This window comes from Pteropus medius, unplaced genomic scaffold, assembly GCF_902729225.1.
Source record: "Pteropus medius unplaced genomic scaffold, Ma_sr-lr_union100, whole genome shotgun sequence".
NCBI classification, from domain to species: domain Eukaryota; kingdom Metazoa; phylum Chordata; class Mammalia; order Chiroptera; family Pteropodidae; genus Pteropus; species Pteropus medius.
In genome coordinates, this window is record NW_024349797.1 from 3455007 (window position 1) to 3472500 (window position 17494).

At 50.6% G+C, this 17494-nt stretch overlaps 1 protein-coding gene across 1 annotated transcript in view; it reads left to right on the forward strand.

Annotated features, from left to right (window-relative positions):
• The window catches only part of JDP2 (Jun dimerization protein 2), a 37836-nt gene extending 20784 nt beyond the window's left edge, over positions 1-17052 (forward strand). Inside the window, exons 3-4 of the mRNA XM_039883834.1 lie at positions 8859-8963; positions 15882-17052. Coding sequence (XP_039739768.1) covers positions 8859-8963; positions 15882-16067 — 291 coding nt within the window. The 3' untranslated portion in view covers positions 16068-17052. The remainder of the gene's footprint in view (positions 1-8858; positions 8964-15881) is intronic.
• The last annotated feature ends 442 nt before the right edge of the window (positions 17053-17494 follow it).

Here is a 17494-nt window from a genome sequence, read left to right on the forward strand (position 1 = left end):
GTGTCACCCTGCCTAGCCGGCTTTTTCAGGCTTTGCTCCAAATACACCGCTGTCTTTTCTTAGCAGTGGAAATGGGCCGTTCTCCAGTGCTTTCGGAGAGAATGGCCTTTCCCTCTTCTCGTCATATAAACCAGCCCCATGTCTCAGCGGCCTATTGTTTTATGGGTTCTCTTAACTCAGAAGAAGATTTTTTATTGAGGATGGGGGGTTGGGCGGGTCAAGGTCAGTGCTTCATCCTGCTGAGACGTGAGTGGGCTGAGAAGTCGTTGGGGGTGGATTCTCCTGTGGGCACTGATGCCCAACCATGATAACAGAGTCAGGCTTTCAGTTCATAAAGAAGGCATTCCCTGCCTCTTTTCAGAAAGCAGTGTGTTCTGGTTGGTCCTGTCATGATCTGACCCAGGGATCTGGCAGACTCACTCTTTTCCTCTGAACTTGAGTTCCCTGGCCAGGGATCTAGGATCCCTGCTGCAGATCCCTAGTTCCAGAACCTCAGAATGGAGCTTAGCTTACAGCCCCACTACTCCCCACTGCTTCCTGTAAATGCCAAGTGCACTGAGCAATTGCTTATCCACCTGTGCCCCCAGCCAGGGGAGCTAAGTGAATCATCTTGGCAGGTGGAGCCGTTACCTCTGCCAGCTCTTGTTTAGAGCCCTCACCTGGTGGTTGGCTGGGCTGTTTTGACACTTTGAGTGAGCATGGTGTCCAGCGTGTGCGTTTGCTTATAGTCTGTCCAGCATGGTGTCCAGTACGAATGTGTTTGATTATAGTCTGTCATTGGGGGCATTTGGAGTAAAGTGAAAAGGGTACGGGACCAGGAAGCAGGACTGGGTTCTTTGTTCAGGTCACCAGCTCTGTGGGTCAGGCCTCCACTTAGCAAACAATTATTATTGAGTGCTACTGATGGCCATAAATTTGGCAAGGTGCTGGGTACACAAAAAGTCAACAAGACACAGATTTTGTCCTCACGGAACTCCCATTTTAGTGGAGGAGGCAGGAACTGAGGATAGAATATAGTATAGTAGGGGCCAGGATAAGCTCAGAGTGCTGCAAGAGCCTGGATCAGAGGGAAGGGATGAGAATCAAGGAGGACTTCCTGCAGGTGGTGATACTTGAGCTGAATGTAAGCCAGGGGACAGCAGGGGCAAAGGCATGAGGCTAGGGAAGCATAGGATATATAGAGGCTCAAGTGGGGCCAAGTCATGGGGAACCTTGCTTGACATATTAAGGAGCTTGGGCTTGAGGGTAATGAAAAGCCTCCCAAAGGCCAATAACTGGATTAGATTTGCATTTTAGGAAGATCCCTCTGTTGGCTGGGATGGAATATGGTCATGCAAGTCAGGAGGACTCTTGAGGTGGGTAGAGAGAGAGAGGAGTGGGGGAAGAGGACAAGTGAGCCTGGAAAGTGGCAATGGGGATGGAGGGTTGGGAGCAAATCTAAGGAAGATTTAGGATGTAGAATTGGATGGCCTGTATGGTCAAAATTGGAGGTAAGGAGAGAGACAGGTAAGGGATAGGCCTCGAGTTTTTAACTCTAGCGAATGGGTGGATGGGTGGTGATGCCAGCTAGGGTAGAGAATAGAGATGGAGTACCAACTGAAGATAAAGACTTTGAAGGTTTGAGAGACAGCCAGATTGAATGCCCAGCTGGCAGTTGGATGGTTCGGCTTGAAAATAAAGATTTGGTTGACATTAGTGTGTAGGTGGTAGTTGAAACCACATGAGCAGATGAAAACGATGATCCATAGATGGTGTGTAGAGAGTGAAAAAAGCAGCAGGCCAAGGAGGGGTGCCTGATAGGGGCAGGACGAGGGTCCCTGGCAAGAGACAGAAAGGAGAGGTTAGAGAAGTAAGAGGAGGACAAACGAGGTCCGTGTCTGTGTCTATCCAGGGCACAGAGAAGTCCAGAACGGGAGCGATGCACAGTCGGGGCAGAGCCAGAGGCCCAGGGGGCCCAACTCAGTAGTGTCCTTTGGACTCGGTCTTGAGGACTCAGGTTCTGCCCTCAAGTGTGAGACTTGGAGCAATCTGCTTCCTTCCTTGGGCCTCAGTTTCCTCATCTGTAAAGTCTAGGAACTGGCCTGTGTGCCTTCCCATTGAAACTTCTTAAAAGGGGGGAAGATGTCCCTCTCACACTCACCTCCATCTCCCCTTAGTCAAGCCAACACTGGCCCCGAAGATTGGACGAGTAAAAACCCAAAGACGGCAGACCTACGTGGGGCTTTGGGAAGATTTTAGTCCAGCCCATTGTTTGGAAGGCAGCATAATGTAATAGCGTGGAATCCACGTCTTTTCCCATCTGGTGACCGAGGCCAGACACTTCACCTAATAGCCACCTGCAGAGATGTTTGAATTAGCAGAAAGTGGGAGCTATTGTATTTATTAACGATGAGCCCCAAGACGAGAGAGATGAACTGATCGGCCCAAGGTCACGGAGTAGGGCATCCGAGTAAGGCATGTGGTGACTAGAACCAGGTGTCTAATGACCAACTCTGCCAGGGTCTGTCACCTGCCAGGGGTCATAAATTAGTCCGTGGGCCAGTGCAGCCCATGGCTGTGTTTTGTTTGGCTCACGGTACTCTTTTCAAGATGGAATTTCATTGCCAACATTAAAAATTGGGAGATTTTACTTAAAAATCCATATTTTCAGATATTCTTGAAAACTTGGAAGATTTGGCAACACTGAACTTGCATTGAGGTGAGGCTGGTTGGGGTGCCCCCTCTGGGGGCCACAGCCCCATCCAGACTTCCTCCTTCACTCAGGCTTACTTTCTCGGCCTCTGGAGGTGACTTGAGTTTGCAGCTGCAGACATAGATGGACCATTTGTGTTGAACTTTCTCTTATAGCCTTGTCCATTGTTCACATAAACTGTCCAATATTTCACAGCTGAGGTCCAGACCTTGACAGTTTGGAGGGGAAGAGCCTGGCCAGAGAAGATGGTAGAGAGAGGAGGTCAGAGAGTTTCCAACAGCTGAGCCCCAGGGGAGATGCTGGTGGAAGGGCCTGGCCCCTGTGGGCTGCAAGTCGGCAAGGGTGTTGGACAAGGGCCTCAGGGTTTCCTAATTCTTCCCTGCAAGGGTGAGAAGAGGCAAGGGGCTGGCCTGCCCAGTGAGGTCTTGTCCCTGGACTGCCCTACTTTTTTGTTGGTGTGTGGAGGGGGCAGGGGAGTAGGGAGGGACCGCAGCCCCTGGCTCAGTGTGGGCCTGTTTATATGGGGGAATGTCTGGTATGTTTGGTATTTGGGTGTTTACTTCCCAGGGTGCTCATGGGTCCCTGGTGTTGAAATCTGGCTCTTCCTTGCAGTGGGGGAGGGCCCCTCTGGGCCTGGCCAAGGCTCTTACTTCAAGCCTGCTTACCAACAGCTCACGCATGCCCTGAAGCACCTCCACACTGCCCCCCACCTCGTCCAGGTCTCCTTTTATGCCGAGTTCTGCCCATGGGTGCTGAGGCTGGGTGTGCCTTGGACAGCATTATTTCTGCCTTCCTGTCTCACCTGAGAAGGCAGGCGAGAGCTGGCATTTACTGAACCCTTCCTGTGTCCCAAGCTCTGGGCTGGGACTTAGTCCTCATTATAAACCTTTGCGGCAGGGCTCAGTGCCTTCCAGGTATGGGAAAGGAATGGAGGCTCAGAGAGGCCGAGTGACTTGCCAGGAGCACGTAGTCTGTAGCAGAGCTGCTGAGAGATCCAGGCCTCTTAGACCCCAGAGCCCGTGTTGCCATCCTGACCCCCCTGACGCCGTGAGCCCCAGGTGCCTGGTCTCTGTGCCCATCCTACAAGTCCAATATGAGAGAAGCCTTCCAGACCTTTGCTTTCCTGGTTAGCGCTGGGGTTTTGATCCACCCTCTCCTCTATTTCTGCTTTTTGCCTGCTTTATTGCTCTTTTCTCTATTGCTTTGTCTTTGTGATAGTTTCTGTCTTTTCCTTGCCTTGGGTTAAAAAGTATCATTGCTTTTTCTCATCCTATCACTTTGTGGGTCCCACAAGATACATTTTTAGAAAGACTTATGAAATGTCAGAATTCACAATCACATCTGGGTGACCGTTGCCACAGTGCGATGCCACGTGGCCAGCGGACGGGGCCTGAGAAACACAGGCGCGGGTGAGGGTGAGGTGGGAGCAGAGCAGATGAGGCCCCTCTTTGAAACCAAGAAGATTTAATGCTACACGTTCGGTGTTATTTGTACAGCAAATAGTGTTTATTTTAAAAGACCCAAATAGGGGAAAATAAAATGGTCATCACCTTCAGAGCCAGAAGCTTCTGCTGCTTTCTTACAGTCCTTGTCAGGATGGAGCTGGAAGGGTGGGGGGCTGTTACCATGTGTTGGAGGGTGCTCACACAGACCACCCATCCTTCAAGGAGCAGGAGGTGCTCAGGCCCTTGGATCCAAAGGCTGTCACTGACCTTCTGTGCAGCCTTGATATCTCTAGTTTCCTTATCTGTGGACCCATCCTGGATGGTTTGCTGAGGCCATTTGACCTGCTGGGACCCCTAATGTAGGGGATTTGATTCCTGCCAAGGTGACCTGTCTCTACGAGCTCAAGGGCTGTTCTGTACCCAGGCTCTGTCACTTTCCCAACTATTCTAGAAGCATGGCTCCTGGGTAGCAGTGATTCTCCCCTGAATCATGGGGACTGCCTTCTGCTCCTCCATTTTCACCTGGCATCACCCGACTTCACAAGGGAGAGGCACCTTGGTATCCTGGGCATCTTTCAGTGGCAAGAGGCAGAAACCTTCTCAAACTCCCTCCAGGCCGGAGGAGAAGTTTTCAGGATGGATTCAGGGGTATGCATCATGGACCCCAAGGACAGGAAGCACAGTCAGCCCTCTCCAGGAGTGGAATCAGGGGACCAAGACAGTTTCTCTCTGTGTGTGCTTTCTGTCTGTCCACTCAGTCTATCTGTGTCTTTGCCCTCTGTCCACATCTCAGAGTGTGTGTCTCTCTCTGTGGCTCTGCTGCTTTCTCTGTGCCTGTCTTTCCCTTTTTCTCTTTGTCTCTCTTTGTGTTTCTCTCTTTCCTCCCTGTCTTGGTCTTTACCTTTAGTCTGTATCTCATGTGAGGCAAGCCAGATGCCCTGGGCACAACATTTAAGGGGGCCCTCACTCTCGTGTGCCATCCCTGCTTTTGGCATGAGCCCCAGAGTGAGCCCCTCCTTAATTGTGTATCTTGGGCACCTCGCTTGCCTCACCCTGGGCCAGGCCCAGCTTTTCTCCCTGTCACCCATTTACTCTCTTTGTCTCTCTGACTCCCTCCTAAAGCTGAGTGTTTGTTTCTGTCTGGCACATGATCTCTGGTCTCTGCTCATCTCTACTGATCAGCACCCTGCTCTTCCTGCTTCTCTGGGCACATGACTGAATTTGGTTGTCCCCTAGTCTAGCAGTCCAATTTCAAATTTCCAGGAGGTGAATACAGCCCGGCTTGGGTCAGCCATTCACGCCCTGTCCAGTCAGCTGTGGCCAGGGTTCCCAAATCTGTCCCTTCAACGTGAAGTATGGCCCAGGACACCCCTCACTGCCAGAACACAGACAGCTTTGCCTTGGGCTTTCCTGGAAACTTGGGGAAAACAGCCAGAACTAAGTTTGAGAACAGGAAAAGATATGCTCCTCTCCCCCCAGCCCCACCTCATGGTTCTTTAAATGTATTGAGTGTTAAGCTGCCTACTGGTTCTTACAGCTGTATCTGTAGAAAAAAATTGTCATCTCTCATTTTGGGGTTCTGTTTTTAGATGTCTGAACCAAGTGTGGTGAAAACACTTGCTGCTGTGTATCATCCACTCGCGGCCAAATGCTTTGAGAATCCAGGGAGCATCAAGGAGGAGTAGCAGTCTTGACTCTGGGATGAAAGACGGTCTGGAGGAGGACAGGGGGCGTTTTCAGTCAGTCCCAGTTGGGGGGTACAGACCCTGCAGGCCTGGGCAGAAGGAGCCAGAGTTAGCCCGTGGGGATAGAGAAGGCTGTGGGGTACTGCCTGACCCTATACTTCTGGTGGGGCCTCAGCATTTTTCTCCAAGTCCTCTGGGTGGTCCTTAAATAAACGGCAGGAGGACTTGGGGGAGATGCAGCAGTGTCAGTGGGGAAGGTGTGGTGACGGGGCTTTGGGGCTATTTCTTCTCTTTTTGGGAGATAAGTTGGGGGCATGGGTGCAGGAAAGGACTGGAGACGGGCTTAGAAGCTGGTGGCGGCTGTGGAACTGGAGGCTTTAGGCTTCAGTTCACACCCTGGATTTTTTCAGGGCCTGCTCAGGATTCATGCAGACCTCCAGTAGCCATCAGGGGCCCGTACCTTGAAACTAGGCTCTGGCTGGCTGCCGTGCTTCTAGGGAAGGCAGGACCCAATCCCCAAGCTTTGCTGGTCTCCCGTAGACAGAAAGAAGAGGCCAGCAGAGAAGTCTCCTTATGAGCATTGGGGAAAAGGTTATGCAAATGTAAACATAGGCAATAAATCACTTTTATAATTATAGAATCCATGCCCGTGTCATCTTTCTCCAGAACCCTTTGTTCCATTCATTTGACTAACATTTGCTGAGCTCTTACGAAGTGCCATGTTCTATGCCAGGTGTCCCCAGCAGGGAAGACCGGTGCCTACATAAGCAGAATTATAGTGGGATTTGATCGAGACTCTTATAGTGCGGTACTCAAAAGTGCTGTAGCAGCACAGAAAAAGCAGTTAATTCTATCTTGGAGTCAAGGAGCCTTCCTGGAGGAGGTGACATTTGCTCTTGAAGGTTGAGTAAGAGTTTACCAAGTGGGAAAGGATGGTCATCTCAGAAGGGCTTGGCTGGCTTGGGGAAGGGTGGGATGTTTGGATTAGAGGGTGATAGCAAGAGAGAACTGATGTGGCTGGAGGGGCAGGTGGAGCAGCCCTGTATCCAGCCATCAGCTTGGCCCATTTGATTCCTTAAACTTACAGTGTTGAGCCTCTTTGCATCTGCTGCTAGAGCAGCTTCTGTCTGTCCCCAACTTTATGTAGGATGAGGCTCTGCACCAGGGTGGTGTGGGGTGGGGAGCTGGGTCTTGGAGGACAGAGGTTGTGTCCTAGGAAACAGCAGCTCTGCCAGAACCCGAGGTGCTCCTGGGCAGGGGCTCGAGGCTCTGTGAGCCTGGCAGTGCTCAGGTTGCACACATCACCTTGGCAGTTTGTGGGCAAACCCTCTTGGCCGAGGGGAGATTGCACTGCCTGCCACTTCCTCCAGTTCCTTCCCTCTGCCTGTCGTCACGGTTACCTCTGCCTTGTTGCGGGTGAGGTTGAGGTTGGGCGGAATCAATTTTGTCCAGGTTTCTATTTTCCCATTTGCAGGTCAGCCAGAGGAGCTGTCACTTCTGGTTCTGTTTCAAAGGAGGCCAAGGGGCTGGGAAGTGCTTGGGTGCGGCAGTGTTGACAAGGCACCTCTCTAGCCAGCCTCCCAGGCGGGGTGGGAGTGGGTCAGGGAGAAGCTCAGAGGCGGCAGAGAAGGAGAAAGTGCTGCTCTGCCAGGCCGGTGACGATGGCCGTGGGTGCTGGTCTCCAGCCCAGGCCCTGGGTCCTGACCTCCTGGAGCATGCTGGGAGTACCCGGAGGGGGGCTGTTTATTTTCCTGGCCCAAAGTCCTTTCGCCTGAGACCTTGTTCCAGGAGTCAGGCTGCCAGAATCACCCCCATTGGCTCGAGAAGTGAGAGAGTTGGCAAGCCCACGGTAATCCAATGACTTCTCTAGTGGCTTCTCACTCTAGGCTGTCCCCAGCCCAGCTGGTCATGTGTGTCCTCTAGCTTCTCCCGTAGGTAACGAACAGCAGGAGGCACCGCATTAAAGTAACCCTGATGGGCTGGGGCTGTGTGGGCTAGCAGTCAAGAACAAGAGAGTTGAAGTCAGAAATCTGAGTCGGAACCCTGACTCTGCCGTTTCCTAGACCAGTGGCCCTGGGTACGTTGAACTGTTGAGGCTCAGTCTTACCAGCTGTAAAATGGGACAGTAATAGTATCTTCCTCATCAGGCTTTGATTGTGAGGATTACATGACCTGTGTTTAAAGCATTTAGCAAAGGAGGCCACAAGCAACAGCTCTCGTTGTTGTTATTAATGAAACAATAACTGCCGCTTTGATTAAAAACCAGTGTTGGTGGGCGGGGAGTTTCCTCTGTCCCATGTCATGGGCCCTCTTTCATTTGCGGTTCATTACCTGATGAGTCCTGGAGAGAAGCAAGCCCAAAGGTGGCCCCTCTGCCTGTGTCGTGTGCAGGGCACGTCAGGGAGCCTCTCGGATGCTGGGATACAGGCGGGTATCTTGGGGAAAGGACGTGCAGAGGCCAGGCAGGGAAGAGAATCAAAGCCAGGTGAGGAGGTTGGGTGACTGTTTAGTAGAGAGGGAGATAGAGCTAAGCATTTAGAAGGACCAAGAGGAAGGGCGAAGGTACCTTAGGGAGGCGAAAGTGGGTGGCTGCAGAATTCGAAAGCTGCGCCCACACCCAAGGCAGTTTTAAACGAAGTGCCAGGGAATTGCTCGCCTGGAAAATAGTGCCCGGAAGGCTTGGGCTGGGCAAAAGAGACTGTACTGCCCTTTGGGTGCCCCTTCTGTGTGAGTAGCTTCTCCAGGCTCGGGCCTCCTGAGTGCTGGCAGAACCCGGGCAGCCCTGCCCCCCTCCCTGGGGCCCTAACTCTCCCAGGGGGTGCCCACCTGCTCCCGGAGGATCCTTGGGCTGGCTGGGAAGCATTTCCATCTCACCAGATGGGAGGCGAGTGGGCTGGCAGACAGGGACAACTCGTTCACTGCCGAGATGTGGGTTAGGTGGGGGATTGTCCATCCGTCTGTCTGTCTGTGTGTCAGGAGGGAAGCCGTACTCCAGGTCTGCTTCAGTGCGTAATCGGTGGCTCTCTGCCCTCACAGCTAGATGAGGAAGAGGAGCGAAGGAAAAGGCGCCGGGAGAAGAACAAAGTCGCAGCGGCCCGATGCCGGAACAAGAAGAAGGAGCGGACAGAATTTCTGCAGCGGGTAAGCAGGGCGGCTGACCGCGCAGGGAGTGGGCTTGTGCATGCGTGGACTGGGAGACGTCATCAAAGCCTGTGGGCTCAAAGTGTACCTGCCAGCATCTGCCCAAGCAGCCCTGACCCACCCCTGTTCTTCTCTGCACTTTCCCGAACGAAGATAACCTAGGGCAACCTGCAGCAGGTCCTGCCCGCTCTGATCCCTGGGAGGCCAGAGAAGGTGAGAGGAGCCAAGTTCCTTCTACTGAGGTTAGAGCCTTGGTGCTGATTGACCCAGATGGCCCCAGGGTCGGTACTACCGATTTTGGTACCCTGATGACTGCCAAAGTTGTCTAGGGTGAGTGCTAATAAAGTAGGAGATAATGCCATGCAGGTGAGCAGTGGACGCAGCACCTGGACAGAGGAAAGCTCCTTCCTTAGCTGCCGGAGGCTCTTCCAGCCTTGCCTCCCGGCTGGCTGCCCTCAGCCTCATTGAAGGTGACCCCAGAGCATTTTGTTCCTGCCTGTGGGGACCAGAAGTCAGCTGTGAAGCAAAGGCCAGCAGAGGGTTGTTTTTCTTGGTAGCCCTCAGAGCAGGTCCTTGCCCTTTCATTTGGAACGTGCCAAGCAGGTTTGAGTTTTTTCTCCGCTGAGTCCCATCTCTTAGGGCTTCCCTGCTCCTCAACAATGGTAGGTGGCAGTGAAGGAACATGACCAGAAAGCTAATTAATCCAGGCTGGTATCTCCAGGCTCCCACCCCCAATCCCTTCTTCATTTCTAAATAATAACTACAATGCATAATAATACAGTAATATAATAACGTTATAACATCATGGGTCAGGCTCTGTTCTATGGTATACAACACTTAACAACAGTTAACATTTTTAAAGTTGAGAACTGTGCTAAGAGCTGTGTGTATATGATCTCATTTTACTGGCAGAATAACTATGAAGTAGGTGCCTTCATGATTCTCCTTCCACCGATGGGAAAACCAAGGCATGGCAAGATTCAGTAACTTGCCCAGGTCCCTCAGTAACTAAGTAGTAGAACTGAGATTCGAGCCTGAAGCTAACTTCAAAGCATTTGTTCTTAACACTCCGCTATACTGGCCATAATTAATTCACTCGTTTGTTCATTCGTTCATTTATTTGTTTGTTCATTCTTAAGCATATACTAAGTCCCCAGCACTGTGTTAGGTACACTGGAGGACACAGAAGAAGGAGCAGAGATGATCCCTTCAAAGGGAGCTGGAGGGATGAGGCTGTGTTGGCCTTAGTTTTCGCTGACACTGGGGGATCTATGGGTCCCTTCTCATGCTTCCAACAAGCAGAGAGCAAATCTGGAGTCGTGGATGTAAATCGGCATGGGGTTGTATGTCCGCCAGGCTGTGAGCATCTAGGTGGGTTAGGCCCCTAGATCTAGGAGCCCCTTTGCAAGAAATGGTGGACCAACACTGGGCTGAAAGTCTTCAAGAAGTTTCTAAGACACAGGTCTCACGTGGGCCTTTAAATGGATGGAGTTTCATATATTCGTTTCCAGCCGTAAGTGCCCACAGAGCTGGGTGAGGCACAGCAGGCAACAGAGCAGTCTCACATCAGATCCCTGCCTTCAAGGGCTTGTCAGCCAGTTAGCAGGCAAGATATGCCAAGTGAATGTGAATCAATAACACACTAGTACAGTAAACAGTCAGTGCCGAATGAACGGCACTAGCTGCTCTTCATATTCCTGTGACACTTGCTGAGCACCTACTGTGTGCCAGGCATTTTACGTGTCTCGTTTAATCTCATAACATTCCTGTGAAATAAATATTGATTATCCCCATTTTAGATACTGACCTGTAGCTCAGAGAGATCAAGTTACTTGCCCATGGTAAGTCACACTGCTAATAAGCAGTGGAGCTGGAATTCGTTTATTCCTTTGCTGATTCATCTATCTATCCATCTATCCATCCACCCATCCAGTAAGTGTTTAGTGAGTGCCCACTGCACAGTGGACAGGCAAGCGGTGTCTGCAGTGGGACAGCAGACGGGAAATGAAGAGCAGTAACTTATGCTGAGTGTTGCCCACCGAGCTGTGAGAACGTTCGGAGGGGCCTTAGCCTGGTCGAGGCTGAAGAAAGACTGCTTACTGAGACATAAAAGAAGAGTGGGAGCTGGCCGAAATGAAGGACAGGGATGCAGGGGGTCATCAGGAAAAGTACAAGTATAGGCCAGAGGCAAGAGGTGTTTAAGAATGTGATTAAGGAATTGAAAAGAATGGCTGTTGTTTAGAGCACAGGCGGGAGAATGGAGAGGCAGGCAGGCCCCCGAGTCTCGATGTGTCAGGTGACCCTCTATACTGGGTTGTCTGGGGCAATCCCAATGTCTGCCTATTGTCCTGGCCTAATTATTAATAGCACCTTCTTTCACTCTCACAAGTGTCCCCATTAGGATGATGAATCATATGGTCATGGAGAGCCATGGATGGGTTTCAGAACAAGAGAGACACACCTTAGAAAGATCTGTCTGGCTGCAGCATGGGGCACGGATTGGGGCAGCTGAGAATGGAGTGGGAAGATCAGTTACGGGCTGTGGTGTCGTCCCGGTGAGAGAAGGCAGTGGTGAGCGTGAGGAGCAGTGTGTGGCCTCGGAGTCCAGGAAGGAGGTTTGGACAGGTCTTTCTGGGCCCAAGCTCAGTCCTACCCCTCTGCCCCATGCTCCCTGCCTCCCCTTTGGCCTTGGAGCTGAGGTTGGGTGTGAGGTTTAGGGGACAAATTTCAGGTGGCTGTGTTGACCGTCAGTGTCCACAGACCTGAGAGCTTCTCTTGGAATTTATTTTTTAAGAGGTAAATATTTACAGGGCTCAGAGTTACAAAGGTGTGTATGTGTGTACACATGTATATAAACTCGCTTACACACATATATGTAAAAAGTTGCTCTCTCATCCTTGACCCCTGGATACCCAGACCCACCCTGGGAGATTCCTATAACATCTCAGAGTTCTCCTGCCTGGACCGGCCGAGGTCCTGAAGGAGGCAGAGGCAGGAGGCAGGCCTTTGGTGAGTCAGATCCTCACTCTGCAGGCCCCAGGGTAACCCCAATGCCCCCTCTGTCTGCAATCAGGAGTAGCAGCCCCTAGGCTTCTCCCTCCTGTAACGCCAGCCTCTGCAGCTGCGGTGCCTAAGTTTTCTGGGTGCTGGTAGCAGTAACCATCTCACACTCCCATGGTGCTCTGCGCTCTTCATAGCCACTCTCTCCTTCATGGTCGCAGTGACTCTGGGAGGATGCAAAGTAGCTCCATTCCACTGATGAGTACTCTGGGACTAAGAGGGATGAAAGTTTGCTTAAAGTCACACAACAGTCAAGTTAGGACTAAAATCCAGAGCTTCCTCTTCTGCCCAGCATGTTATTCAGGTTGCCCTGGCTCAAGGAAATTGGGAATTTTGTTCATAGCAGTATAGCCAGCAAGTGGCAGGGTCAGGATTTTAATTCAGACCGGTCTTTTGGGCTTAGAAGTCCACATCAGGCTTCTTCTTTACAAAAAGAGTTGGGAAGTGAAACTCTTATTTTAAGTACGTAAGATAACTTTTAAAAAAAGTCCAAAAATTTTAATGCTTAAAATCCTCTGGGCCAATCATTATATTTTCTGGGAGGAAACTGAGGCCCAGAGAAGGGGAGTAACTTGGCCAAAGTCACACAGCCAGTATGAAAAGCCAGGACACCCAGCCCCTCACTCTGTATTTTTTCTATTGCTGACCACAGTGGAGGAGACCGAAACATCATGTGCACTAATTCTAGGCTAAAACAACAAATGGTTTCATTTTCTCTAGGGCAATAAATATTCATCAGAAGGCAAAACGATAAAAAATGCAAGCAGAGTTATTCACTTCATAATTAACATGTAAAGATCCTAGCCCACGGTCCTTAATTGGTTAGGAAAACAGATCAGGTAATTGCTGTTACAGAACCACAAACCACTTCTACAATCATGGTTTTAAAAAGAATCTTCTGAACTCAACTGGAACAATAAATAAATATGTAGCACCGACCAATAAAACTAAAAAGTAGTTAGTTACATTCTGATAGCCAAATGGTATTCTGTTATCTACTCTAACATTTTAAAGCCAACAGAATGCAATGGGCATTCCTATGATGAATACACGTGTGGAGAAAGTTGCCACGCACCTTCTTGGTCGTTCTGTGTGATCCAGATGCTCACATATAAGGTTGGTTTGACAAGCAGTCATTTCAAGGAGGTGGATCTGTGCATAGTACTGAATGCTGCGTGTTGGACTCTGCCTCTTGCATGTCCAGTTTTAACTTCCTCTCACTGTTCCTACAACTGAACCCCTTCTTTGTTCTTCTGCACCACTCCCCAGAGCCGCTCCCCACCTCCACAGGCAGCTCTCCTCCCTCTCTCCCGTTCTCCAAATCCAGGCAGTCATCAAGACCTGCTAAGCTTTCTTTGACATGTCCTCACCCTCTTCTCCTTCTCTTTCTTCATATTCTCTTGCTCATAGCTTAAAGAAAAATTCCTTAAGCCTCCCTAACCCTTTGGTTTACAAAGTGCCTTTCTCGTCAAGTTCATTTAATCCCCAGGATCATCATCTTTTTACAGATGAGATAACTGAGGCTCAGAGAAGTTAAGAAACTTGCTCTAGACTCTGATTCAAAACCCTAAAGCTTTTCTCAGTCTGGATCTATACCCACCTTCCCAGCTTTCGACTCCACTACATCCTAAAGTGATCTGTGGTCACAGTGGAGGATTTTATCTCCTAAACATATCTTAAGCTTTCCCATGTCTGTGTCCCTTTTCACCCACTTCCTGAAGTCCCTCACCCCTACTGACTTCTGTTCAACTAGAGTCAACCCATTTTTCAAATCCAAGGTCATACCCGGCCAGTTAGCCCCCTCCAAAGGTTGTCCAGACCCTGCCTGGCTAATGGGTACATTGTAAGCTCTGCCCTGCTATATGGATCCTGCCCTCAGAGTAGAAGCCCTACAAGTCATGTTGGGAGCTCATGGGTCTTTATGTATTAAGATTTTTGGACTCTTTTTTTTTTTTTTTTTTAAGTTATCCTATGCACTTAAAATAGAGTTCCACTTTGGAAAGAAGCCTGATGTGGCCTTCTGAGTCCAAAAGACCCGTCCGAATTTTCCCCAGAGCCTTCATTGTACACAGCAGGTCCTCAGCAAACACGGATGGGTAAATTGAACTGAAACTCCTAGAAGCAGAGGCTCAGAGGCTGGGAAGAGCGGGATGGTCAGAGGGTTTGTGAGAAAGTCCCATGGTCACCAGCTCATTAGACCCAGTGAGCCAGCAGCTAAGATTAGCACCTAACTACCCTAGACTGACCGATCATAGACTCATGGTTTTGCATGGGGTCTTTCCTGGCCCTCAGAGATGGACTTTCCTTGGAATTCTGAGAACAGTGGACCAGGCTAGTCTCCGCATCTGCCTCATCCTGATGAACTTTCATCATCCTGATGAAAAATGGCCATAGCTGGTTTTTAATATTTTCCCCCGAAGCAATTTTTTTTTTCTTTTTTGTTGAGGCTGTTCTCTCTCAGCATCTGGTCATGAGGACTGCACATCTCAGCAGTTCCGAGGTCCCCAGGCACTGGCGCTGTCTCCTCAGGGACAAGCACAAGGAACAATTTAGCCAGACCGGCTGGTGTGAGGAAGACAGCAGCTTAGGGAGTGTGTTGTTCCTACCAAGGGCTTGTGAGACCCAGAGAGAGGTGCCCGGGCTCCACCAGGTGGAAGGGCAAGCTCAAGCACCCGAGCTACGGCCACACAGCCCATTGTCACACACACAGTTGCAACCGCAACTTGTTCTCTGCCTGATGCAGGTTGCTCAACCTCGGCCCTGTTGACATTTTGAACAAGATAGTTCTTGTTGTGGGGCCTTCCTGGGCATTGCAGGGTGTTTATGAGCATCCCTGGCTTCCAGCCACAAGATGCCAGTAGCAGCCCCCTTTACAGTTGTGACAACCAGAAACGTCTCCAGATATTGTTGAATGTCTCCTGGGAGGCAAAAAGTGCACCTAGTTGAGAACCACTGGGCTAAAATGTTGCTGGCCCTTGAATATATTTCAACTGTCAAACTAATTATAGGTTTTTAGACACAAGCCAAGAAAAATCATTGAGGAGCATTTCTGTTTTACTATTTTGACCCTCTCATGACTACTCACACTATGAACATGTAACCCCCCCAAAATCAAACCAACATTCTTTCCTTTCCCTGGAGCCTCTCCAACTGAGCTGGAAATTTATTGGAAATCTCTCCTGAGGCCTATTTGAAACCTCATTTTGGATCCAGAAGGATGACTGTTATTGCCTCCCTAAGGGCAAAGCTTCTAGATAACAGGGAATAAGGAAAAGGCTGTTTAAACAATTATAGGCTAGTAATCAGAAAGCACGTTTTAGAAGGGATTGCACGACCACACTGGGCTTGCTCATCCCACAAGCCAAAATATCCCCAACATGCATTGTCACACTTCAAAGCGCTTTCCATTGCTCTGCCACCCAGGGGCCACCTCTAACCCCTCTGTGGACCCTCTACGTGCCTGCTCTGGATCCACTTGGCTTCCATTCTTCTTCTACCCTTTGTTTCTTATGCAAGGCCCTAAAGCAGGAGAGTGTTTGGCACATTTGAGCAACAGCAAGGAAGCCACTGTGGCTGGAGTGGAGTGAGCGAGAGGAGAGAGTTGGGACATAATCTGGGCTGGCCCCAGGGTATGATTTGGGTTTATTCTATTGGTGACACAGGCCAGTGTCACAGGTGTGAAGGACACTGCCTGCAGAAAGTCAGTTACCCTGGGGTGGGGGGAATCAGGAGCAGGTTCTGTTCTTCCTGCAGGGGGAGCCTGGCTGACAGGAAACAGGCAAATGCTGGCTTTGTACCTACCCAAAGGCAGAGCCTCTCCCCATTGCTTAAAAGCCACATCTCTCTGTTTTTGCACAGGAATCTGAGCGGCTGGAACTCATGAACGCAGAGCTGAAAACCCAGATCGAGGAGCTGAAACAGGAGCGGCAGCAGCTCATCCTGATGCTGAACCGGCATCGCCCCACCTGCATCGTCAGAACCGACAGTGTCAAGACTCCCGAGTCAGAAGGCAACCCACTGCTGGAGCAGCTGGAGAAGAAGTGACCATGGGCTGGGAGGAGGAGGAGGAGGAGGAAGAAGAGGAAGAGGAAGAGATAATGAAAGAGGGAGGAGGAGGAGGGTCCCAGAGGGCCCTTCCTTGCTGCATCAAAAACTTTTCAATGAGGCTCAGCACAGCCAGCATCGGCCGGGCTTTTTTTGTGAAATTCACATCAGCCACACCAGGGGAAGAACAGGCTGATGAAACCCAGGACCAAGCGCTGAGACCAAAGTAGCCCCGCGGGTGGGGCCGTCCTGCCTGGGGCCAGGCTTGAAGGAGGCAGGACAGAGGCTCTGGGCCGGAGAGACGCCCAACCAGGCAGCCACGGGCACTTCTCCGGCCTCTCTGCCAGGGCACCCACCCAAGGGACCTCCGAGCAGCCAGGAAAAGCCATGAGTTGCAACCAAAATGTGGCTGAGGATGGAACTCCGAGTGAAACTGCAACCTGCCTGCCCCCAGCCCTGACCCCTGACCCCTGACCCCGAATCGAGGCTGGAGAGGGGCACGATGCGGGGCCTGAGGCACCCACCCACCCCGGTCCAGCGCGGTCCTGCCCGGGAGCGGCAGCCGGGGCGCACCCTCGCCGGCCTAGCTGGAGTTGCTGTGGGCACGAGGCGCGGGCGCCCTTCCAAAGCACATACTCACTGAATGTTTACAGACTGGCTGTCCTGGCAGGGCTTTCAACTGCACATGTTTTTTATACTTTCCTTTTTTTTTTTTTTTTTAATATTTTTTACAAAAAAAAAGATTTTATACAAGCAATATATATATGGATTTCTATAATCACTCGATGTGATACAGTATAAATATGCTATGGTTTGTTTGTTACGAACAGATATCTAGCAGTTATGGCCGTTGTGTGTAACTCCTAAGTACTGTAGTCTCTGGGTGTTGGGGGTGGCCGGGTGGGGGTGGGGTGCATTTCCATCCTGGTAAACCCTTCATAGTACTCAGTCCTGTATCGCTCAGTAAACGTTACTCTTACTTACACAGCTGTCTCTTGTGGTGTCTACCTAGGGGATGAGGTGTAAGTGCGCCTCTCGTGTGTGATGTCCGGGAATGTCCGGAGCATCTGCTGTAGACTTTCACAGCAGCCCTCCCAGGTCAGTGTTTATCTGCCCATTTTACAGATGAGGAAGTCAAGGCTCGGAGAAGTTAAAGAAATCTGCAGTCCTTACTTCGTTTAGTCACTCCACACGTTTGCTGAGTGTCTCCACGTGTGTGCCAGGCATGCTATAAGGCACTGACTGAGTTGTCACTGTGGAATAAAACAAACCTGTGCCCTGTGCTCATGGAGCTTCTGGTCATGAGCTAAATCCTGTGCTTGATCTATATATGGTCTCAGTTCATCTTCACAACAGCCGTGCCAGGGAGCAGCAATTGTCCTCAATTTACAAATGAGGAATTAGAGGCCCAGTGAGGTAGAGACAAA